Raw genomic sequence first — 23,943 nt, 5'->3', positions numbered from 1 at the left:
GTGAAGAGCTAAGTCAGGGCTTCTATCGAAATAGCTTGTTCCAAGAGTTAGAGAAAAGCCTGCAAGAGAATGACTCAAAAGTGACAGCTAATGGGGGTGCTATCACCCAAAGAGGTTCACGTTAGGGCCCTGGGCCTTCTTTCCTCCCTGATCCCATCCCACTCGCCCAGGACAGGAGCTGGATAAACATCTCTTTGGTCTATCTCAGACTGGCTGTCCCAGAAAGCCCAGGGTCCATGGGATCTGATGTCCCCTTTCCTATGCAGAAGCCCTGTCTTCCAGCCACACTCTACATTCGATCTTCATACATTCTCTTGCTCTCTAACCATGGAGAAAATAACTTTGTCGTCAATAAAATAATGAATAAATAGCATCTTCATGGGGAAAAAACATTTCAGAGAATGGTTTTTTTAAAAGTTTATTATTATATCAACACATTCATTGGGATTTAAAATATCTAGCACAGGTATTTTCTCAAATATTTATGTTTACTGATAATTAAAAATACACATAATCCAAGAACAACTTTCACTGTTTCTGCAGGCAGTATTTTCAATTGTCGTTCTCAAAGACCAAGGTCAGTGTCTCCTGGAGAAGTCTCCCTAGAAACCAATGCCGCACTGGATCTGACTTGGTACCTACATGATATCTGAAAGAATCTCTGTTTCTTCTGCCTGTCTCCTCTTTCCCCGGGATGTGTTGGCAATTCCCAATAAAACTTAATGTCATTTCTAAATTCAACAACCACTAAGGTCACCTCAGCAGAGAAGACAGAGGCCAAAGGACAGCCTTGTTCCGGCTCACCAGGAGCAATGTCCCGCAGTTTTTGAATTCAGATCTTTCATTGTGCCAGGACTCACCAAGGAGGCTAGGCTGGCTGGCCGGCAGGCCCCAGGGAGCTGGGATTCCATGCGCATGCCACAGCACCCGGCTTTTACCTGTAAGTTCTAGGGACCAAGCTCAAGCCTTCAGGCATGTGCAGCAGGCACTCACCGACTGAGCTGGGTCCCAGGGCCTGTTCCAACTGTGTCCTCATGTCTCCCTTCCATCTAAAGACCTAGCTAGAACTGAAAGGCAGCACTCAGAGCAATAATCTCAAGGAAAAAATTAAAGGAAAGGAAGTCATAAATACCCAAGGAAAGGAAGGCACAAGCAATGCTTTGTATAATCTAGGATTTCAGTACACACCTGCCCCAAAGTACGAAAGACAGGCAGCGAGGTGTGAAAGGAGACCCTTGGCTTCCATTGTGTTTGGTGTTCCATCCTCACACTAAGCTCTGGGAGGTCCAGGGCTGTTGGACCAACGCCAGTTTCCACGTGGAGCCACTAAGTGATGGCAACAGAGGTTCTCCGAGTTTCATAGTTTCTAATCCCATAAATCCTTTACCGACAAAGATCTAAATAAAAATATTGCAAAGATCTCCTAAGAGTCCTGCCCATGGCTTTGGCTCATACGGACCTGAATATACTGTAGTTACTAGGCGGTCTACTGAGGGGAGACCTCTTAGAAGTTATATACAAATTATCAGGAGGCACTGATTGACTGATAAATATTTGAAGAGAGTGTGTATATGTGTGATTGATATGTTCCCATTTGTGTGGGGGGGAGGTAAATACATGACACAGTGCACATGTGTAACCATCAGCCCTGCCTTCTATCTTATTAGAAAGAAGGTCTCTTTGAGGTTAGTCCCAGTATACAGTTGACTAGCTGGCCCTTGAGCCTCTAGGAATTCTCCTGCCCCATTTACATCTCACCACAGGAGTCCTGGGATTTCAGGTGCTTGCTACCACTGCCAACTTAAGTAGATTATGGGGATTCTATTTCAGATCCCGACATTTGCATGTTAAGAGCTATACCTGTACCCGCGGAGACATCTCCCTAGCCTCCACTAATTGACAGGACTCAAGGGTTGTTTGAGCAACTGTCTTTCTTTTCTTGGTCAAGGTCCCCACTGGCTCTGCAACTCACTATAGAGCAGAATGCCTGCTGGAAGTTATTGCTGACCACGGCATACAGCAGCAGGTTTCCAAAGGTGTTGAGGGCCACTAATGGTCTAGAAACAATGTAAGCTTCGTGAATGTGACTCTCGATGGAGCAGCTGATGGAAAGCAGGCGAGATTCAATCCGAATGACCCTCAGGATGTGGAAGGGTAAAAAACATATATAGAACACTAGGAGCAGCAGGATGGTCAATCTCCGGGCCTTCTGCTTAAAGCAGCTGTGGGTCTGAGGTCCATGAGTCAGAGTGCTGATAATTGTTGTGTAGCAAAGTGTCACTATCACCAAGGGCAAGCAGAAAGTGGTGGCAGTCAAAATGAGATTGTACCATTTGATAGTAGTGAGGTCATCCGAACTGGTGAGGTCAAGACAAGCAGACCTGTTGGTCCTGGTGGTTGATGTGATCAGGAAAGTGATAGGCATGACAGCGACCAAAGAGATGACCCACACCCCCGCACAAGCTACCACCGCCCACCGCGTTTTCTGAATAGAAAAACAGCTCATTGGGTGAATGATGACGACGTAACGGAAGATGCTGAAGCAGGTGAGGAAGAGGATGCTGCTGTAGAGGTTGAAGTGGAAGCCGAAGCGGATGAACTTGCACATGAAGTCCCCGAAGACCCAGTGTTCACCGCTCGCGTAGTAATGGATGAGGAAAGGAAGGCTCGTCAGGTACAGCAGGTCAGTCAAGGCCAAGTTCAGCAGGATGACGGTACTGCTCTTCCAGGGTCGCATCTTGAAAATGTAGATGGAGATCGCCACCGTGTTCCCCGGGAAGCCCACAAGGAAGATGATGCTGTAGATCGCAGGGAGGTACTGCGTCTTGAATAAGATTTGCTGCTCATCGGTGCAGTTTTCCAAAACAGCTACATAGTCTAGGAAATCAGATTCATTGACTAGACCATCCAGTGGCTCATTTATGGTTTTTTTCATCTTGCAAGAAGATGGAGAAGGACCTTTGGGCCATGGAAGTCCAACGAAAATAAGCTAGCTGATCAAGGAGAAGAGAAAACATGAATAAAAATACCGGTCAGCTGGTGAGGATAGCTCTAACATCCTAAATGTGTCATTGTCACTGCTCCCTTTCTCTTTAATCTCAAAAGAGACTGTGGAGAAGATACTAAATTCCAGGGACGTGAGTATAAAGCACCTCAATAATAATCACACTGAAGCCCAATTTTCATGAGAATGAGAATAAAGGATTGAGACGAAAAAAGCCATGTCTCTATGGAAAAGTTTGTTATGGCTGCTGTTTAGCAGATCATGGTGGGGGTGGGGAGGTCGCAATCATCTTTGGGGACTTGAGAGTAGAGATTCGGCATCAATCAAGGTCTCTGTGTGTCAGCACAATACCACCGCTAAACCCCTCACAACGCTGCCCATGTTTCTTATTACCTTTGGTTTACAGAAGACAATAAAACCAGAACTTGTGTAACCTAAGCCTGGCCGCACGTCCAGTGACCTAGCTGTGTCCAAGCCATGATTGTCTGATTCAGAACCATTCTCTTCCAATGTTGCCAATTGTTATTTTGTTTGTTTCTTTACCAGAATTTCCTTAATTTACTGGAGAAAACTGAAAGTGTGAAGATCTAAAAAAACAGCACTGTACCTTTTTTAAACTTCATATTTGGGACTGGAGAGACAGTTCCTGTGCTGAAGTGTTTTCCTCTCAGGCACAGGGACCTGAGTTCAATCCCCAGAGCCCACATAAAGAGCCCAGGCAGAGTGGCACATGCTTGCAACCTCACCCTGGGAAAGCATAGTTGGTGGGGGTCCCTGGGACTCTCTGGCCAGTCAGCGTAGCCTGCTCTGCAGCTCCATGCCAAGGAGAGACCCTGTCTCAAAGAGACAAGGTTGATGGAGCCTGAAGTATGACACCCAAGATTAACCTCTGCCTTCCACATGCACAGGCACACACAAACAAATGCATACATACACACTTATACGACACACACACACAAGTACACAAATGTACACAATTACAGAATTACAAAAATGAAGCTGTCATGAACTGCAACAGTGTCTGTGGAGGTAGACTCAAGGTCAAATATCAGCTCTCCCCACCTATTTTAATTTCCTCACAGAAGAGTTAGTGTGTGTTTTGGAGGTGGGGTCAGCAGTGCAATGCCATAATTAAGAGCTTAGACTCTAAAGCCACATGGATAAATGCCCACCTTAGTCTTTAGCTAAGTGTCTTTAGCTCTTAAAGTCTGGCTACGGTAGGTACCATTTGATCTTCATTCTTCTGGTTTCTCTGTCTTTCCTAAAAAAAGGTTTGACAGCAAATTTATTATAGCATTATGACTATGAGAAGATTAAGTTATTATGAGCTTATTATTTGAATGTACATATTCTGACTGTAAAATATGTCCACTTACACGTTTGTAGGGCACCCACTGTGTACTGGTTAAGCAGTTTTCCAGATCCAAAAGATGAATACAAACAAATGTGTTAACCAACATTTGGTGTATACCCAGTAATATAATAAACCCTCAGTAAGGTCAAATGGCTAACCAGTAAATCATATGGTACATCATAGTTCACGGATACTAAGACGGCAAAGAGACAGAAGGAGGGTGCCACTACGGAAAGGTTGCTGATGTGGGGATATTTTACCTGAACCTAGCAAGACAGAGGATTTTTTTCCAACTGAATGTCTTAGTTGGGATTTCTATTGCTGTGATAAATCACCATGACCAAGGCACAGCCTAAGTGTGTTTGATTTGGGGCTTACGGTTTCAAAAGGTTAGAGGTCACGATGTCAGAGTAGAGGAATGGCGGCAAAATATCAAAGAGCTCACATTTTGATCTCAAAGTTGGAGGCAGGGGTGAGTGGTTGGGGAACTCTCATGATAGCTTGGAAGGACTCCTTTTGAGGCTATTGAACCTCAGAGCCCCCACCCAGTGACACGCCTCCTCCAGCAAGCAAGCTCACATCTCCTAATCAATTAGGAGCCAATTTTCAAACATATGGTTCTATGGGAGCCATTATCATTCAACCCACCGCCCAGAGGATGGAGGAATAATGGAAACAAGATGACACGTGCTAAGGCACCAAGATGCAGCAGACTTCAGGAGGCACAGGACCCTTGTAGCTCAGAATGGCTGTGTGCTAGCTAGTTGTTACGTCAATGAGACGTGGTAGAGTCATCTGAGAGGAGGGAACCTCAACTGAGAAAATGCCTCCGGAAGACTGGGTTGTATGCAAACCTATAGGACATTTTCTTTATCAGTGAACCATAAGAGAGAGCCCAGCCCATGTAGGTGGTACCACCCAGGGCTGGCAGTTCTGGGATATATAAGATAACAGGCTGAGCAAGCCATGGAGAGCAAGCCAGTAAGCAGCCCTCTTCCCTGGCCTTTACATATAAGCTCTTGCCTCCAGGTTCCTGCTCAGTTTGAGTTCCTACATTTGAGTTCCTCGGTGAACTATGATCAAGGATACTTAAGCCAAACAAACCTATTCCTCCCCAAGTTGCTTTCAGTATTGGTGTTTTATCATCAAAAAGAAGCCCTAACTAAGACAGGCTGCTTGCTTTGTTAGGGGACATTTGGATGATTCTGAGCATATCAACACACACATGGCCACACATGCAAACACAAACACACAATGGTCAGTGATGGTCTGTGATGGTCTGTGATGGTCTGGGACTGTCAGTGATGGTCTGTGACGGTCTGTGATGGTCTGGGACGGTCTGGGATGGTCTGGGATGGGCTGGGATGGTCTGGGATGGTCTGGGATGGTCTGAGATGGTCCTAATTTTACAGATGTGGAAGCTGACACCTAAAGAAAGCAGTGATGTGTCAAGGTCACAGCTAACTGATGGTAAACCAGGATCCACACTGAGACAGACTGGTTTCAGGCCTTGACCTTCTCTTGCAGTCAGTAGGCACGAGCCAAGTCCTAAATGCCATAGAACAATGATGAGACAGAGGTTACCGCACAGGTGCTTGGGAATTCAAACACGAAAACTGTGTGACTTAGCACTGAATATAAATAACTGGGCTACCTGTTTCAGTAGGGTACCTGGCTCTGGGCAAAGCCATAACTCGGCGTTTGCTAACTCGGGGCGTGCTGTTGATGTCACTGTTATCTTACATTGAATCCATCAACCACTTCTTCATCCTACTGTGCAAATGTGTAAGACGGGCACACTTAACAAAAGCAAGGATCAGCAGTATCCCCCCTCATTGCCTAGCCTCAATTACACTCTCACAGACTTTATTTAGTCCAAGGAAGAACAGAAAGCCTTTTTAGTTCCATTCTGTGTCCTGATGGAAAGAGAACAGTTGGCAGGGGACTTGCTAGGCACTAGGACCCAGCAGGTATGCACCGTTAGCAGAAAAGGATGGCTTCTTCTCAGAAAGGAAACTCAACCTAAATAAAGAGGCCCTCATAGAGCCAGCATCTCAATTCTGAAATCAAATCCTATAGAAGAGCAAGGATACTGGCCACTATGGCACTGTGGGAGATTCCCCTTAGCCAAATACCCTGTAGGGGTCTGTGTACAAAGAGCAGGAAGTTACCTAAACCTGAGAGAAAATGAGCCTATCACAGAGTCCCTGAAGCCCCTCATTCATAAATATGCAAAGATTGTTTCTGTAGCACCCCAAAGAACCTTCCAGGATATTTCATCTTCAGTGGAATTTGGCTGAAAAGGAAGGGGAAGAGGGAGGAGGAGAAAAAGAGGAGGAGCAAGAGGAAGAAGAAGGGGAAGCAGAATGAGGGAGACAGTGACTATTGGTTAAAAAACAGAACTTGATTCTTTTATAACTCAGAGTAAAGAACAAAATTACAACTTCTGTCTTTGGCAAATAACCCCCGGGTGATGTTATGAGGACATTTTAAACAGTCATATCAGGGAAAGGCAAGTTGTAGGCAGACACAACCACCTTCGTGTTTTGACAAACAGCAGCTCACCTCAGCATTTAGTGCAGACTGATTAATTGCAAGAGAATGGGGGTTGACTGCAAAGTTGAAACTCTTCCATAAAGCCTGACTGAAATTATGACCCGAGTTTACAAAACACGTGTTACATTTACAGCAGCTCACAGCAGCCAGTCCAGACGGTGAGCAGGGTAAGGGGATACAGTTTCTCCCAATCCCAAAGCCCAGGGTCCTGCACACTGCACGGCCACGATCTGCAGTGTCTGGTTGTCCACATCCTGCTGGTCAAACTCAGGGTCGCAGGAAAATGGCACGACAGCATCCCATGTGCCGCCCTGTCCTGTGCTGCAGTGGTGATTCCAAACTTGAGTAGGCTGCTGGCCACCCAGAACTAACGGGCTCTTTATCCTCAGGTACTAGTGATGCTGTGAGCGTCAGTGCGCTACAAATTAGGCCAAGTGTGGGTGAGTGTGGGAGAGTGAAAGCCAACACCAAAGGCAGGGCACAATCTTATGAAGTCGAACCATATTTTTCTTATCTTTACCCCGCTCTGAGATCAGGAAGATACTTCACTCTAGGAGGCTGGTTGAAGAATACATTTTAGGAAGACACAGTTTGGGGACCACTGTCTTCATGCCCCGCCCCTGACCCCACAGATGAGGATTCTGGTCTGTAGTTAAGGCAGGCGGAGTGGTGTCCACTGAGGACCCGTGTTTGCCTGTGCTTGCAGGAAGCTCACTTCTGACATATGGTTTCCCTAGGGCACATACTAGCTCCCTCTCCAGCCAGCTCTTTCAGCTCCGGCTCATTCCTTCGCTCACCCTGAGCATCTCTGGTGCTGCTCCAATGCCAGGTCCGCAGCTGGCTCTTCTTTACAGAGACCAGCCTGGGGATTAGGCAGGTGAGTATCTGAAGCACTCACTGTCCACTTCTTCTGAGAAGCCTCAGAAACCCTGCGGCTAGGGTCACTGTTGATTATCAGAAAGAAGACACACATCACCGGTTGTGGTGATGCACGCCAGTAGGATTTGCTGAAGGACACAGAGGCAGGAGGATCATGAGTTAGAGGCCAGCCTGGGCTATACATTTTTAGCCAGGTGGTAGTGACACATGCCTTTAATTTCAGCACTCTGGAGGCAGAGGCAGGAGGATCTCTTTAATTCGAGGCCAGCCTGGTCTACAGAGTGAGTTTCAGAACAGGCTCCAAAGCTACAGAGAAACCCTGTCTCAAAAAAAAAAAAAAGAAAAAGAAAAAAAAAGAAAAGAAAAAAACAAAGAAAGAAAGAAAGAAAGAAAGAAAGAAAGAAAGAAAGACAAACAGACACAGGATTCTCTCTCTCTCTCTCTCACACACACCTTGGTTTTCTCCTCTACACATTGGGAAACTGGCAAAAAGAACAATTTTTAATCCCCCACGAAATGTGTGGAATGGAGGAGTTGTTATCCCCCTTAAGCCCAGAAAGAATCTGTCTCCTTAACTCTTAAGATGTCTCTACTCTCTTCCTTTAGTTCCCACTTTCGAATCAAACCTTCCAGCTCTAGTAGCTGTTAGACTTGGCGAACTGATAGAACCCAAAGCCGTGGTTTTAGCTGTTTGGTCTTTGGGTGATTCGAATTAAATATATGGACATTTTCTTCAGAAAAAAATGCACTTCTGTATACCGTCTGGAGGGTCAGGACATCCTCATGCTAGTTAGCTAAATTTACAAAGGAACAAGAGAGGGCAACAAGACATTTACGAGGGAAAAAGTTGTTGTCTTCTTAGGAGTGGGGACATGGACAGTGTCATTAGCTGGACCTGACACCAAGTCCAGAACCATACAGCACTGAGTTTGTAGTGTACCCTGAATTCTGGTGATCAACAGGAATCAAAGACGAACCTTCCTCCTGAATCCCAAAGAGCCCACATTCTCTTGTACAGAGTCCAGGGTTGATAGGCAATGCTGAACTACCCACAGGTGATAGATAAGTAATTCATGGCATATACATACAATGGGATGTGTTTTGGCCTTAAGACCCAAAGAACTGACACATTACAGCACAGATGGAAGTCAAGCAGTCATGAGACAACAGATACTGCCTAGTTCTGCAGTTTCAGTCCCTAGAAGAGGTAGACAGTCAAGAGGGGGTCGCCAGTGCCTGGAGGTATTATCAATGAATAGGTCGGACTGAGTCCCACAGTCCTGAAACTGTATGGGGGTAAAGACGACAGCAGAGCTGCTTTACCTGCTTTTCTCAGAGGGTTGAGATAAAATTTTATGTTATACGTATTTAATTTTAAATTATATGTATATAATTTTTAAAAATGTTTTTAAAGTTTCCTGTTTTGATATCACTTAACAAAGGATATTGAGAATTCGAACAGGCCAACACGCAGGCTCATGTAAAACCAATGTAGCAAGCCCCTGTTCTTATGATACAGTTTCTGGGTACATCTGGGCCATGGTAAATGCTTTATCAAAAAATGATACATTGCAATCCCATACTCTAAACTAGTTCCATCAACAAGACAATCACTTAAAGCTACTTGTCAGAGATTTAAAAAAAAAAAACTTTTAATGTTTATAAATATTACTTCTCACTATAACTGAAAATTCCCAAACTATCACAATGATTTGCAGGGAGAAAGAATTAATCAATACAAATTGAAAGAGAAAAATGTGATTTAAGTGCTTTAAAAAACCATGTTACTCTTTAAGACTAGATGCAAACCTTAACGTTGGAGGATCAACGTGAAGGATTTATGTGAGGGTAGACTCCAGCTCCTGTTTCAAATTGGTCTCTTGCCCTGATTTACAGGGCACTCTGTTCTTGAAGTGAGCCCCCAGTGGTGCAGGATTCCTGCACTGACAGTCACAGCCACGTAGAAGCCCAGGTCTCACCTGTCATGTGCTGCAATTGCTCCTTTGAAGTAGGTCACAGGCTTATCTCCATGGTGATCAATAGGTGCCAACCTCTCTAATTAGAGAGCAAGGGCACCCTAGTGTCCTCTGTTCCCCAAACTCTGCAGAAAAGGCAAAGTTAAGGAACCTTCTCTCAAGGGTCATTAATTATCAATCTGGGCTTGCTGTGGGGAGAACAGAGACTAATCCATGAGAAATGGTCTCAACTTTTATCCAGAGTTTTGTAAGAGAAAGTGGCTGAGGGTAATCACCAAGTCCTGCACCACTGGGACTTCATTTTAAGAAGAGAGTACCCTCTAAATCAGGACAAGAGACCAAGTGTAAAGACGAGCTGGAGTCTACCTTCACATAAACCCTTCACGCTGATCACGTGGATCAGACAGTTCTGCCTCTCTGTCCTGGTTGTTACTACCCAACTTTCACGGGACCTGAAAACACATTCCCAGTGATCCAGCTGTGCCTGGCCATTGGTGGGTTTGCTTTGTTTGTGTAGCCTTGGCTGGGTTTGATGAAGAAGAAATTCTCTCAGGAGCTGATATGTCAGGATCTAAAGAAAATGACTGGCATTTATTCTTCATGGTGGATGCTAAATGAAAATGTTCTGGTTAAAAATTAAGTTTTTTTTTTAATCTACAGTACAGGGAATCTTATCCCAGGGAATAAGCTGACCCTTTGTGATGGCTTCCAGATTCCTGTGATATTTCCTTGATGAGGGGAGAGGGGTTAGAAGATAAGGCCTGATTTTAGATTGGACAACAGAATATTCTCTATTTTAACATTCTTGAATCCATGGAGGGAAGCCAATGGTTGGACAAACCATTTTCTATATTAGTTGCTCTGTGTTTGCTGAGACAAGACACTGTGACCAATGCTGCTACAGAAGAAAGAGTTTATCTGGGGCTCACGGTCCCAGAGGGTCAGAGTCTGTGGTGGCAGAGCACAGGAAGCAGGCGGGAGGCAATGACAGCTAAGAGTTCAGGACCCACATCAGGAGACACACTGGAGATGGCTAGAGGCTTCTGAATCTTCAAGCCCACCCACTGTGACATATTTCTTCCAATAAAACCATGCCTGAGACTTATAGGAGCCATCTGATATAAAGCACCACACTCTCTGAGGACAATTCCAGACTAAAGGGATCTTAGACGTCAAACTCTAAGAGGAGGTTCAGGATGTGTTTCTGGGGAAATAGGAATGTGGTTGCTACACATTGTGAATCACTTCCTGTAGTTCTCTGTCAGCTTCATTTGCTGATATTTAAAAGTTTCTGAACTGACGCATCTGCGTAGATAGTTCTTCACTGTAGAAAAGGAGTCTCTACAAACAGCTTAGACAACACTGGGAGAGAACTCTATTAGATTATTCATCCCTGGTACAGGGAAAGAAGAGAAAAGTAAGGGGGCATAGAAAAGGGACGTGGAGGACTGAAATATGTCAACAGCCTCTGAGGACCTCCGCCCAGAGACACTTTGACCACACATTGCCTGGTCTCAGCAGCTGCCCACAATCATGGAGGAAGCTTTTACAACCTCTTCATCGTCCCAAAGCCATCTTGGTGTGGAGCCCGTCTCCCTTGAGTCATATTTAATCAGCTTTGATGTGTTGTTGTGGGGGTTTTTGTTTGTTGGTTGGGTTGGTTGGTTGGTTGGTTGGTTGGTTGGTTGGTTGGTTTCTCTGTGTATCTTTGACTGTCCTAGAACTCAATCTGTAGACCAGGCTGGCCTTGAGCTCACAGAGATCCACCTGCCTCTGCTGGGATTAAAGGCGGATGCCACAACACCCATCTCTGTGTTGCTGCCTTTTAGAGGCAGAAAAGTCCTTAGACCTTTTCCCCTTCCCCCAGTACAGAAAGAAAAATGCCACAGACATATGTAGGTCTGCGTAAAGAAGCAAGAAATGGAGTTCATGAGGAAAATGAGCCTTTACTCTTTCCAACACTAGCTCTGTTTAGGCAGTTCTTCCTTCCCACCCTATCCTTCAGATTTGAGGTGTATCATTTTCTTAAACTCTAATAAAATACAGTAAGTTTTCCCAGAAATCATTTTTTTCTCTTTGAAATATTTAACTTACTTAAATTCTATGCCATAAAACATAACATTTATTTAGTTTAAACTGTTTGATAATTTTAAACCCCAAAATAATTTTATGTACTCGGGTCTCATCCATTCAGCAAGATTGAAAATACCACCCCTAGTCTCCTCCTTGTGCGTTACATGGCACCCCAAGCAGGCATGGCATGAGCTCTTCAGCACCACCCTACATCTCCATGGACTGGGCTGCTCTTAAAATATAACCATAGCTGGGCTCGCTGGATGGTTAGTGCTCCCTCACAGAAGGATAGGCAGGCAGTCTCTGGACTCTTACTGAGTACCCAGCCGCTCCTCTCAGCATCCATATGTGATATTGCTCTAATTGTACATGGACCCCAGGTCACTAGGAAAAGACAGACTAAGTAGGCTGGAGAAGTCTAAAGGATGTGGGAGCTCCATCTACCCTGCTGTGGGGAAGCCAGCAAAAGTGCTGGATCAAACTTTCCAGTGTGTCTGATTTGTGGTCACCCATGCTCTGTAAGTAAATCCAGTAAACTCACTGGTTCCCCAGGGTGAGCTTTGGTTGAAATCAAACTTTAGGTTTTTTTCTCCACTGAGACCTTAGGAGTGGGTAGACATTGCTCACAGAGAAAGTCTTTACAACAGCATACAATAACAATCACTTGTTGTTATTAGCGAATAACAAGAATCTTGTTTTTTCTTTGTCTTTAGCACCAAACTCTTCAGATGGTAGTTGTTGACACCAACTCTGACCTATGACCAATAAGTGATCATCTGAAAAACAATACAGAGAAAGAAACTGGAAGCAACTTAATATGGCCTAATGTATTTTTTTTAAAAAAAAGATTACTTTATTAAATCCAAGAAATTCAAATTAAAGGTGGCATACGCCTTTAACCCCAGCTTTAGGGAGGCAGAGGCAGATGGAACTGTGTAAGTTCAAGGACAACCTGGTCTACAAAGTGAGTTCTGGTACAGCCCAGGCTACACAGAGAAACCCTGTCTCAAAACCCAAAATAAAATAAATATAAAAGAAATCAAACAGACTAAAAAATGAAGTTGGATGCTGGAGACCTAGCTTAGCAGAAGAGCAACTTTCCTCGGGAGTACTAGCCTCTTGATGCACTTCAACTATGAAAAGGCAGGAAAAAGGCGGGGGAGGGCGGAGGAGGGAAAGAAAGTGTAGGAGAGAAGGAAGGGAGGAAGAGGTAGGGGAAGAAACATTAAACTGATACGTTCGATTCCAGTGATTAAGAAGTTGTCAATGACCTTGAGACCAATCAGTCACTTGGTATAAGCTGAAGCCAGTCTCTCTGGGGAGGTGCATGAAGGATAAAATGAGAAGCTACAACTTGTAGGGAAAGGTGAAACAAGTAAACCGGTTGCTTTATGGCTGGTATGTTTAAACGAAAGAAGTTAGTTTATTTTTTCCTCTGAGTAGAAGAAACTTCAGCATTGTTTTATAGAGAGGGCAATCAGGTAGGCCAATGGAGGTGGGAAAACTGAAAGGGGCCATTAAAGGATGAAGGGGAGGAAACAGTGAGAAGAGAAGTCCAGCTCCTGGAATCAGAAGCTTGTGCCTGACTCTCACCTCTCTGGGCTCCATTATCCCACCCCTGCCTCTCACAGCCACAGTCAGATGTGGATGTTCTAAGACCACCTGAAACCAGCGGAGCTCAATAGCATGCAGATCACACTCACAATGCAGGGCCTTCGCTAGGTCAGGGGCAAAATGCAAAGAAGAGAGGGTATCCTTTGAGACTGGAGATAAAGAAGAGCGAAAGTCTACAAGAACAGGGTGAGGGGGCATTTCCATTCCAGAGATGCTTTGCCCTCACAAATTATCAACATCAGAATTAGCTGAGAAGCTTGAGAAAATATCAGATGATTGGATAATATCAAATGCTTAGATCCCTGCAGAAATCTTTTAATCAAAGCCTTTGAAAGTGGGCATGGTCTCAACAATTGTTTTCAGTCAGCCAGATATCACAATTGACAGGCCAAGTTGAAAAAACGTGTTCAAATGCGCTACATATTATAGATTTGCACCTTTTAATGACTGCTGATGCCAAACATTGACAGATGTTAAAAACATGATGCTGAACATAAGAAGCCAGAAGCAAAGCGGCTTATATAGTGTGAGTCTGTCTCAATTCTGTCATGATGCGAGGAGAGGGGTAAGGGACGTTAAACATGAACACACTGGTAACTTCTGGGAGAGGAGAGAAGTTAACCAGAAGGGACAAGAGAAAACTTTCTAGGTTGATAGAAACGTCCTATGGCTTACTTATGATACAGGTTACTCACAAAACAACAACAACAGCATGCAGTTGTCGGTACTCATTGAGCCAGGTGCTCAATACCTGTGTACCTGCTGCATGTAATTACATGATGATTGAAGATTAATTAACTCCAGGAAAGATTTGAGTTAATTGGTATGGGTACTGGGATTTCTACAAGCCTTCCAGGTAGGTGAATAGAGGTTTAAGAACTACTAGACAAAATCAGCTGCAGAGACAGAGTGCAAAGGGAAACTTGTAAAACCCGATAAAGGTTTGGAAATAGAAAGCGAGATTAAATAGGTGGAACTTTGTCTCTTGGGGCATAATTGTGGATTGTAGGCTTCAGTGCACACCGTGTGCTTGAAATAAAAGTCAATTCTTACGGCTCTCTGCAGACCCACAGAAGAAAGTCCAGGGATTTGCATATCAATGATCCCCCTGTTTATTCCCCTACTCTAACATTAGGGAACTTGCAGAGAGACTCACCTGAGGGTGAAACCCTCTCCTTTCAGTAGAGGGCAGGGGATCAGGCGTGGGAGAATCATGGACTTTGAGGGCAATTATAACTTTGAGCAAGAAGAAAAGTTGGAAAATCAGTCACTGATGTGACAACCAGAGCACACAAGCGTCCATATGAAGCTGAGGAGAGGATGTACTGCTGTAATGTAAAACAAACCAGCTTGAGAAATCAAGGGGAAGACAGAGGAGCATAGGGTCTGAGGCCAATGAATGGACCCATGTGTGCCTTTTGGGCAGCCTCCAGTGCTTTTTAAAGATGATTACTTGAAAATGGACCAAAAATAGATGGGCAGATTGACAGCTTTCGTGAGAGAAATTGCCAAGATGTTGCATGTCCGAGTAGAACTTCACATGCCCTGGAGACGATGGGCCTTGAGGAGGCTTTGGGCAAGTGAAAGGGACTTTTAAGGAAGCCATTTAAGAGGCAGGTGTGGTGTTGCACACATTTAATCTCAGCATTCAGGAGGCAGAGGCAGATGGGTCTCTATGAGTTTGAGATCGTTCTGGTGTATATAGTGTGTTCTGGGACAACCAGAGCTAAGAAGAGAAACTTTCTCTCAGATAGATGGATAGATGATAGATAGATAGATAGATAGATAGATAGATAGATAGATAGATAGATAGATAGATAGATAGATAGATAGATGATAGAGATAAATAGATGATAGATAGATAGATAGATAGATAGATAGATAGATAGATAGATAGATAGATAGATGATAGATAGATAGATAGACAGACGATGATAGATAGATAGATAGATAGATAGATAGATAGATAGATAGATGATAGATAGATAGATAGATAGATAGATAGATAGATAGATAGATGATAGATAGATAGATAGACAGACAGACGATGATAGATAGATAGATAGATAGATAGATAGATAGATAGATAGATAGATAGATAGATTTTGGTTCAGAATTGGTTTATGCAAAAATGTGGAATCTTAAAATTAAGGAAATGTTTTCCTGAAAGAGTTTTTTTTAAAAAAAAAAAAAAAAGTCCATTTAGGAGACAAGTAGGGACAGGCAAGTTCTAAAAACTACAGTGAAAGATGAAAGCTTGAAGAGAGACTAATATTCTTTCTCCTCATCCTGGCAGTAAGAACCAAACTGTCATGAAATCTTCCACAACACCTAGAGAGCACTTAGGAGGCAGACCCCTCCACGCTGACAGAAACCCACTCCTGTCAACAGCTTCACTGTAGTCCTGTGTGACCTGCAGGAGCAGGGAAGCCAGCATGAGGCCCTGGCCCTGGATTCCCAGAAACGGGAACATCATCAATGTGACTCTTCAGAACCAACAAGATGCTGGTGGCCTGTTCCTGAGCAACAGGATGACTTGAACCAGGCGTGTGGATCTAGCACATGGGCCCTCAAGAAGTCCTGGAAATGAAGGAGTGGAGACATGTACCAAACATCTTAAATGTGTTTAGAACCTTACTGTCCACCTGAGTATACGTTGAATATGTTCTTAATTCAAATACTTTATAAGCAATTTCCACTGAGAAACAAGAAGGTACTAGAAAATGAAGAAAAAAGCTAAGATCTGCTGTTCTCTTGAAAGTGACTTTACCATCCTTACACTTTTATACAAATACTTTCATTTTCATAATTTGAGTCACATAAATTATATATTGTATTTTGGTTATCTGTTAAGTTTATCATTTTCTACTGTTCTACTTAGGTTTTTTTCTACTTTCTTTTTTAGATATTTGAAAATATAACAATCACTATAGACATGAATGATCTGGATTCATTAAACCTGGTTTAATGGAAAAGGAAAAGATTCAAGAGCCAATGCTAAATCTGCCTCCTACATAGGAAGCCTGACAAGCACTCAAATCTTGTCTTCTTTTTGCCTCTAGAACCTTCCTCTCCACCCACCTACACACTGGCCATCCATCAATGCCTTCTGCCTCCATATTCTTCCCTTTGCTGAGATACACATAGAGAAATGGGTGGCTGTTGTTGGCTTCAGATGACATCACTAATGGAGTCCAAGATGTCAAAGGCAAAGGTGAGTCAGGAAAATCAGTGCTGGCCACGTTCTCGCTTCTGTAGCCACTTTGTCCTATCGCTATAGCAACAGACCACCAGGTGCACTTGTGTGCCTTGCGAAGCTCAGTGCTTCCCGTTCTCCAGTGTGGAATAACCAGTGTTTGTTGTATTTCCTACAGTAGCCAATGCCTACTGCGTGAACAGCACTAACATTGAAAAAGAGTTGTTGACAGGATTTCCTCCTCTGTTTCTACTGCATTGGCCTCTTTGGAGAACACAGGGTTAACACAGGCTGTTGACATGCACCCCTCTGACCTACCTTCAGGCGTTTTCTCTCTCAGTGACCACAGCTGAGCATCGTGAGTACCACCATCATCACTTCCTTCCTCTGCCTCACTTCCATTTGGATAAAATGCCCTAGAGATGTGCAGAACCCGCTCTGCGATTTCTCTGTCATAGAATTCTCCATCTCTTCCCTTGACCTTTTGTATAGCTTTGATGATTAACTTTCTCCCAGGGCTGTGTTGACATAACAGGCCACTGTACTAACCTATTAACCTTTGAAAAAAATCAGAGTCGAAATCTGATTTGAGTAAGAAACCCAAAATAGTTTTCAACTAGCCTGGAGTTTATGAACGATAAAGGGGATAAGCCCATCAACGTGATGGACGGGGTTTGAGAACGAGCAGACTGAACTAGGTAGTCATGTGACTCAGATATAAAGATAACATCATGTTCAATCTCCAAGCAGTTTGCCTGGATGCTTCCTTGCAGAAAAAAATAAAATAAAAACACAGGTAATTTAATTATAGTAGCTACTATTTATAGCCCTCTCTGACTTCTCATACGGTTCTCCAGAGCCTACCTCTTCTCTGCATTTGATCCTGACATAAGATTGTTAATTATAATCACTAAGCTGTTTACTGCTCCTCCCTTATTGTATCTTATTGGTATTTCACTAAATTGGAATTTTTAAAAGACCTTCTTTTTAACTGCAAATCCTGCTTTGATCCAAATTATAAGTTAACTGGATCCAGACTTCTGTTAAATTCTCATGACCGTGTAGTGATAACTGAAGACCCGGCGTATGCTCCATTTGGCTAATCTAAGCTCTGAGAACACTGGCTGTCTCCTGTTTCCAAAGGGGGTCTATTTCCGGCCACTGCAAACCTCCCTCACCCTTCCTCCATGTCAAAGCGGACCTGTGACCTGTGCTCTCTGAAGTCTTTCCAGCCTGGGCACCTGGGCGCTCAGCCCTGCTTTATTTTTAACTAAGGGCAAATGGGTCGCCAACTCTCCAGGCACTGCTCTTTGAAGAAGCAGATCCCTATTTGTTATGTATTATAGACTTATTTGAGAAAGATCACACCGACACTCTGTTTCCTCTGAGCTGCTTTCAAGCCCTACTTTCTGTAGCCTCAATGGATATGCCACCGTGATGCTCACACGGGAGCACGGGAGAACTGCAGTGGGGACCAGAGCGTGTGCGGGTGGAAGGGAGTGTGACAAGAGCATCCTCCTGAAACCAACCTCCCGGACCAATTAGGATGAAAGAGCAGCTCCAGGAGAGCCATGGGTTTGTGACGCCGGACACCTGAGCTTTCAGTCACTTTCCCTTCAAAAGAGCTGAGCTCTTTTCTGACATTAAACCTGCAGTTCACATGGACTCTTCTTGACCACGGACTTTGTACACTGACTTAGGCCTTGAGCAAGGTCAGCCAAATGACTGCAAAGTGAAAATGTAAGCTCTTAGATTACAAAAAAATCAAAAAGAATGCCTCCGTGGAATTAAAACATAGAGCTTCCCCCTTCTTCACGATCTGTCTCAGCATCCATCATTGTGTGCTTCCCACATTTTAGCTTATTTTATATCATTTTAAATTAAAGAAAAATTAGCATTTAAATAATTAACATTCAATTTACCTTCCAGCTTTTTATTGTGCTGTGCTGTCTTTAAACGCAAATAAGAGAGCATTTGTTTAATCTACAGGAAGTGTTTTCAAAATTAATTATACAAGTCATGTTTCTTTTTGTCAGTGTGTATGTGAGTGTGTGTGTGTGTATGGTGAATCTGTGTGTGTGAGTGTGTGTGTGAGTGAGTGTGTGTGTGTGTGTGTGCTGCATTCCTAGCACATATATATTTATGAGCAGTTGCATAAATGTCTGGTTGCATGTATACATGCATGTGGAGGCCCGACCTCAGATAAGGATCCTCAGGAGTGTTATGCACCTCTTTTAGCAGAGGGTTTCTTGTTGGTCTAAAGCTCACCAGTTAGGTTAGACTGCATTGTAGAGAACTCTAGGGATCCGCCTGTCTCTACCTCTCTGGTGTTGCAAACATGCACCACACTTGGCCTTTTCTGGGTTCTGAGGATCGAACTCAGGTCCTTGTGCTTGTTAAACAAGATTTGACCAATGGAGCCACCCTGTTCCCATTGCAACAGTTCTTATTCCAAAGCCTATGTATGAAGGTTTGTTTTGTTTTCAAAATAGTGTAAAGGCTATGCAAAATTAACTCACTTTTCTTTTTATTTTCCATATTTGAATCCCCTACTAAAACTGTCTTTGCTTGCGTATTAAAGAGTCAAGAAAATCTGAAAGCAGCATGAGCTATGGATTGCTCCATGGCTCCCTGTTCTTCGGCACTGCCATTAACATTGCAGATGAACGACCTGTCCTGAGAGGAAACACACAAGCAGGACGTGCTACAGTATGGATCCTTCCTCACAGAGATTTCTTAGGATGACATTAGCTTCTTTGTTTATATGAAGAAAGCACTAGGTTAGACAGAAAGCTTATCTTGTGGGGACGGCCAGTGTCCCTTCTCAACTCACATTTTACCTAGGAATAGCTTTGGGTCTCCTTAAACTCTAGAACTCTCGACTCCCTGGCCGCAGTGAGCACACTTGAGAACAGGGCTGCAAAGAAAGGGCTAGATGTGCACATTGTATAACCTGCTCTCTCTACTCAAGCTCCCCTGGACCCTAGCACTACACTTGCAAGCCTGAGATGACATCATTAAGAATTTCCAGACAACAGTATCAGAACATTAAATCAAGCGAAAAACCATTTTAATGGTAGCACTATGGGCTCAGGTTGCACAACCAATAAATTAGCCCTGGGCTTGAGTTAAAAAATCATATGTCTGACTGACTCGGGTTGAATCTGAGTGAATCTATCAAAATTAAGCACATTTTCACAAATGTCAACTAGGAAAAGCATTTATATCACTGTTTCTAAAGTTGTAGACCATTATCTCTGAGATTGTCTAGATGACCACTGTTACCCCTGGTTCCCTGCTTTATGTTACAGAATGACCCAAAAATGTTTGATCTATTTGGGTGACCACTTGTTTCCAGTCCAGGTATCTCTCTCAGCAACTCAGCACAAAGCTTCAGCAGCCCTCTTATCTCGGACTGAAAAGCTGATGCTCTTCTCGGTAGGCCAGAACCTTGGATGGCTGATGACTGTTTTGGGTCTATGGCAAAGGCACCTGTGCATAAAGGTGCACTTTCTCTGTAATGGATGCCTCCATAGATAATTATGGCCTGAAATATAGAGACATAACAATGAGATCTCTGAAAGGCCTCACAATCGAATTTTATAGTCCTTGCATTGCACTATGAATATACACACAGAGACACGATCTCACACTGCCCAGTATGCCTGGAACCCCTATGTATCAGTGACAGATATGGAATATTGATCCCTGTTTCCCAGTCCCTGAAGTTCTGAGGTTGTAGGTATGGACCATCAAGCCCAACCAGTGATCCAAGACTTTTAACCTAAATGCCTCAACACAAGGATGGCACCGTCACTTATAAACAATTGGTCCTCAGACAGAAGAGCAGTCACCAAGGACTTAGGGCTTACTGAGTCATTCCGTAAGGCCCTCACTGCATGTCAATAGAAACAATCAGGAATAATATGCGCATCTTTCCCAAGCTGCATCTTTCTCATGAGCACTGTGGACAGCTTGGGCACACGGAATCTCACTCCCTGAGACAGCCTGGTGCGCTATCAGGAGCACAGGAGAGGAGATTCCTGGGTGAAAGTCATAGTGACCTTCCTTCCCTCTATACTCTGGTGCACTGACCCCAATTGCACGAGTTTGGACATGCTATCCCTAGCAAGTCTCTCTCTGTGAACGATGCCTTGCATGTGCCGGGGCACCAAAAGCTCCACACCTAAAGCAGGGTGAGTTCAGTAGGCAGGACCAAGTCTGTGATGTGCTAGAGAGGCACTGTGTCTGCTTTCTATCTCCTGAACCCCCTGGGAGAAACTTCCCAGATGCCTGATATTCACTTGCCTAGTGTCTCGTCAGATAAAGAAGGGGGTCCTACTAAAGAATAGCCAAGTAACACTAGCAAGGGAGCCGCTGAGTTGAACGTAATGACTATCATGCTGAGCTTGACTCTGTCTCACTAATGGGATGACCTTAGACAAGTCTGTCGATCCTGGAAGTCTCTATTTTCTTAAGGAAAATATTTCCTTTCTGCTGTGTAGAGAGATGGAACAAGCTTGGCAGCCATGCACAGTATAACACAGCCCAAGGACGCTGTAATTGCAATAGGAAGTACTGCCACCCTGTGTCCACTAAAGAGAATCAAAGTATCCAACATTCCATGCCTACCTAAAACAAACACGAAACTTAGCTCGCCAGAAAGACCCAATACCTGACCAAATTTTATTTCTGATCATTGTAGTATATGTTATTAATGACGAATATACTTTACGCTGTGAAAACCAGTCTATCCTGTGTTCACCTTACGTGCGGGGTAATGAGTCACAAAGGACTTGACTAAACCTCACACTGGGAAAGAAAAGGACAACTCCGACCTATGAAACCCATGAAGACCAAGCCCAGAATTCAGACTTCCGCTTGGCATCCTGACCTCTCCTCTTGTCGTGAAATGTGTGCTCCAGACAATGGATCAATATGGTAACCCTTCCTGGCTTCTGTCTCAGAGCGTTCCTGGCTTCTTTAGCAGTGTGTTCCCCTCAGAGCCTTTCCCTAACTGCAGGCTAAGACACTGTGATAGTCCAAGCATAAGAGCTACACGTCACTAGCGTGTTCCCCTCGACAAGCTCTCTGCCTCTGTTGGCCTGTTTACAGCATGTGATTCTCTGTGAGGGCTTTCATGTAACACTGAAGACAGGACAATGTGACACCTGCCAGAGGTGGCGTCTCTAAGGAGGTCAAATCACGTGACCACAGAGAGCAGCTGCTTGGCTACGCTGTTTATGGCCGCTCCATCAACTCATAGTAGAATATCCTATGGGGCCTCTGCATTATCCTATTTAGTAGAATATCCTATGGGGCCTCTGCTTTATCATGAGTTCTTGCTCAGGTCTTGGTCCATTGCACAGATCCTGTGAAGCAGAAATTGGTCTCACGCATGAAGTGGAAAGAAGCATCCAGGCCTGGAGCAGAGGATCAGGCAATAGGAAGGAGCTGAACACAATAGTCATGTAATGAAGAACAGAGGACCTGGGGCTAAAGAGATGGCTAAGTGGTTAAGAGCACTTGCTCACTCTTGCAGAGGACCCAGGTTCAGGTCCCAGCACGGTGGCTCACAACCTCTGTAACTCCAGTTCCAGGGAGCCAACCCTCTCTTCTAGCCTCTGAGGATATTGGCTACACATGTAGTACACATATCTATTCGGGGGCCAATCACTAACACACATAAAGTAAAATAAATAAACTTTTACAAAAGAAAGAAAGAAAATGTCAGTTGACCTAGTAAAAGACTCTTCTGGAGGAGGATGTAACAACACTTGATGTCTTTCGGTGACTTCTGCTGAAATGAGCAGTCTGGACGTGAGTGCCCCATTTCAGATTCCTCCCTCTGACGACCGTCTTCATCTCAGCTCCATCACCCTTCCGAGTGAGTCACTGGGGTAGAGTTCTAAGAACTTGGAGAGCAGTGCTGAAACCCTGTAAAGTTCCCGATATCCAAAAATGGGATATTTTTCCCCAAATGTATTTGTGAGATTTGTTGTGAGCTTTTGTTTACCACTGAAATGCTGAAGACAGGTCTGTCTAATCAGGCTCTCAGAATGCTTTAACAGGCCCCAACTTATGCAACTGTGCCTCTACTTGGGTCATTACCATTTTCTTGCCCCTTAAAGTATCTTGCCTCTGGCCAAGTGCTTACTTAGAACTGAATATCACAGCAGGGTAACCAGGAATCCATTCATCTCAGAGCCCTTAGGTGACTCTCTAGGGGATAGGGAGCACAAGGATGCTTGGCATCCACAGAGGCCAGCATAGGTCAGACACCTTTCTGCAGGCTCGTGTAGATACCAGCTGGAGTGTGTGTGCTGGGATCTGGGTGTCTGTGCTCTGCAATAATATAGTCTGAACTAAAACAGGTCCTTTAGGATCTAGCAAAGAACCACAAGTGTGGTCCTGGATGAGCAGAAGGCCAGCAATTCCGTGAATGACTCAACAAATAAGATGCAGAGGAAGGGCAGGGAAGACCCTTGGTAAAGTGCCACGCAAGAACAAGGACCTTAGTGTGATCCCCAGAACCCATGTTTCTAAAAGCCAGGCAGACAGTGATCTCTTGTAATCCCAGACCTTGGGAAGCAGCAACTGGTGAATCCCTGGGGCTCTTGGCCCAAGCCAGTCCAACCTAATCAGGAAGCCCAAGATCCCAGTGTGAGACATTGACTCCAAAAACTGAACAGAGGGGCTCCAAAGAAATATCAGATAAGATTTATTCTGACATCTACAATCATACATGATGCATGCACAGACACATATATGTGTATTTACCCACATAAACATGCAGAGAGGAGAAAGATAGAGGGGGAGAGAAGGAGGGAAGGAGGGAGGGAGGAAGGGGGAAGAGAGAGAGAGAGAGAGAGAGAGAGAGAGAGAGAGAGGAAGAAAAAGAAGAAAAGAAGAAGAAAGAGATGAAAATGGATCCGATTAGGATACTCTGTTATGATCAGTGAGGATTTGTGGGACACACTAACCTTTGAGTCTTTTTCCTGTTCCCGTTCTAATACTTGGCATTAACTAGCTGTAAAGGTGGGGCAGTGAATGCAGGAAGTCAAGGGGCATCTTTGGGGATCAGACTGACTGAAGCATCAGTAGAACTCATCAATAGCCTTGTAATTTGAACAGTACCTTGGCAGACTTCTGGCCTCTCACGTCGCTGCTCCTCTCCTGATCAAGTCTTGTGAATTCTGAAGTCTCGTGTGTCTAGACAGAGGTGGCCGCCCTGCATCTCCGCGGCCTCCTAAGGACGTTTCTGGAGCAGCGGACTCCGGTTCACACTGGC

The 23,943-nt window shown here is 44.2% G+C and overlaps 1 protein-coding gene across 2 annotated transcripts; it reads right to left on the bottom strand.

Moving 5' to 3' along the window:
* Positions 1–447: 447 nt before the first annotated feature.
* On the bottom strand, positions 448–17,111 carry Oxgr1 (oxoglutarate receptor 1). Of its 2 annotated transcripts, XM_050150397.1 has the most exons (3): positions 16,971–17,111; positions 4,177–4,265; positions 448–2,993 (listed from the first exon to the last, which is right to left on the bottom strand). In XM_050150397.1, exon 3 carries the CDS (start codon positions 2,933–2,935, stop codon positions 1,907–1,909), a length of 1,029 nt encoding a protein of 342 aa, XP_050006354.1. In that variant the 5' UTR covers positions 2,936–2,993; positions 4,177–4,265; positions 16,971–17,111; the 3' UTR covers positions 448–1,906. The 2 variants fall into 2 exon arrangements, with proteins under 2 accessions (XP_050006354.1, XP_050006355.1); XM_050150398.1 differs by lacking the exon at positions 4,177–4,265.
* Between the last annotated feature and the right edge of the window lie 6,832 nt (positions 17,112–23,943).

Source organism: Alexandromys fortis, unplaced genomic scaffold, assembly GCF_014885135.2.
Source record: "Alexandromys fortis isolate MF-2015 unplaced genomic scaffold, M_Fortis_MF-2015_v1.1 scaffold_66, whole genome shotgun sequence".
In the NCBI taxonomy this organism is placed as follows: Eukaryota; Metazoa; Chordata; class Mammalia; order Rodentia; family Cricetidae; genus Alexandromys; species Alexandromys fortis.
The sequence above is the reverse complement of the archived record's forward strand: the minus strand, read 5'-3'. Positions and strand labels throughout refer to the sequence as shown.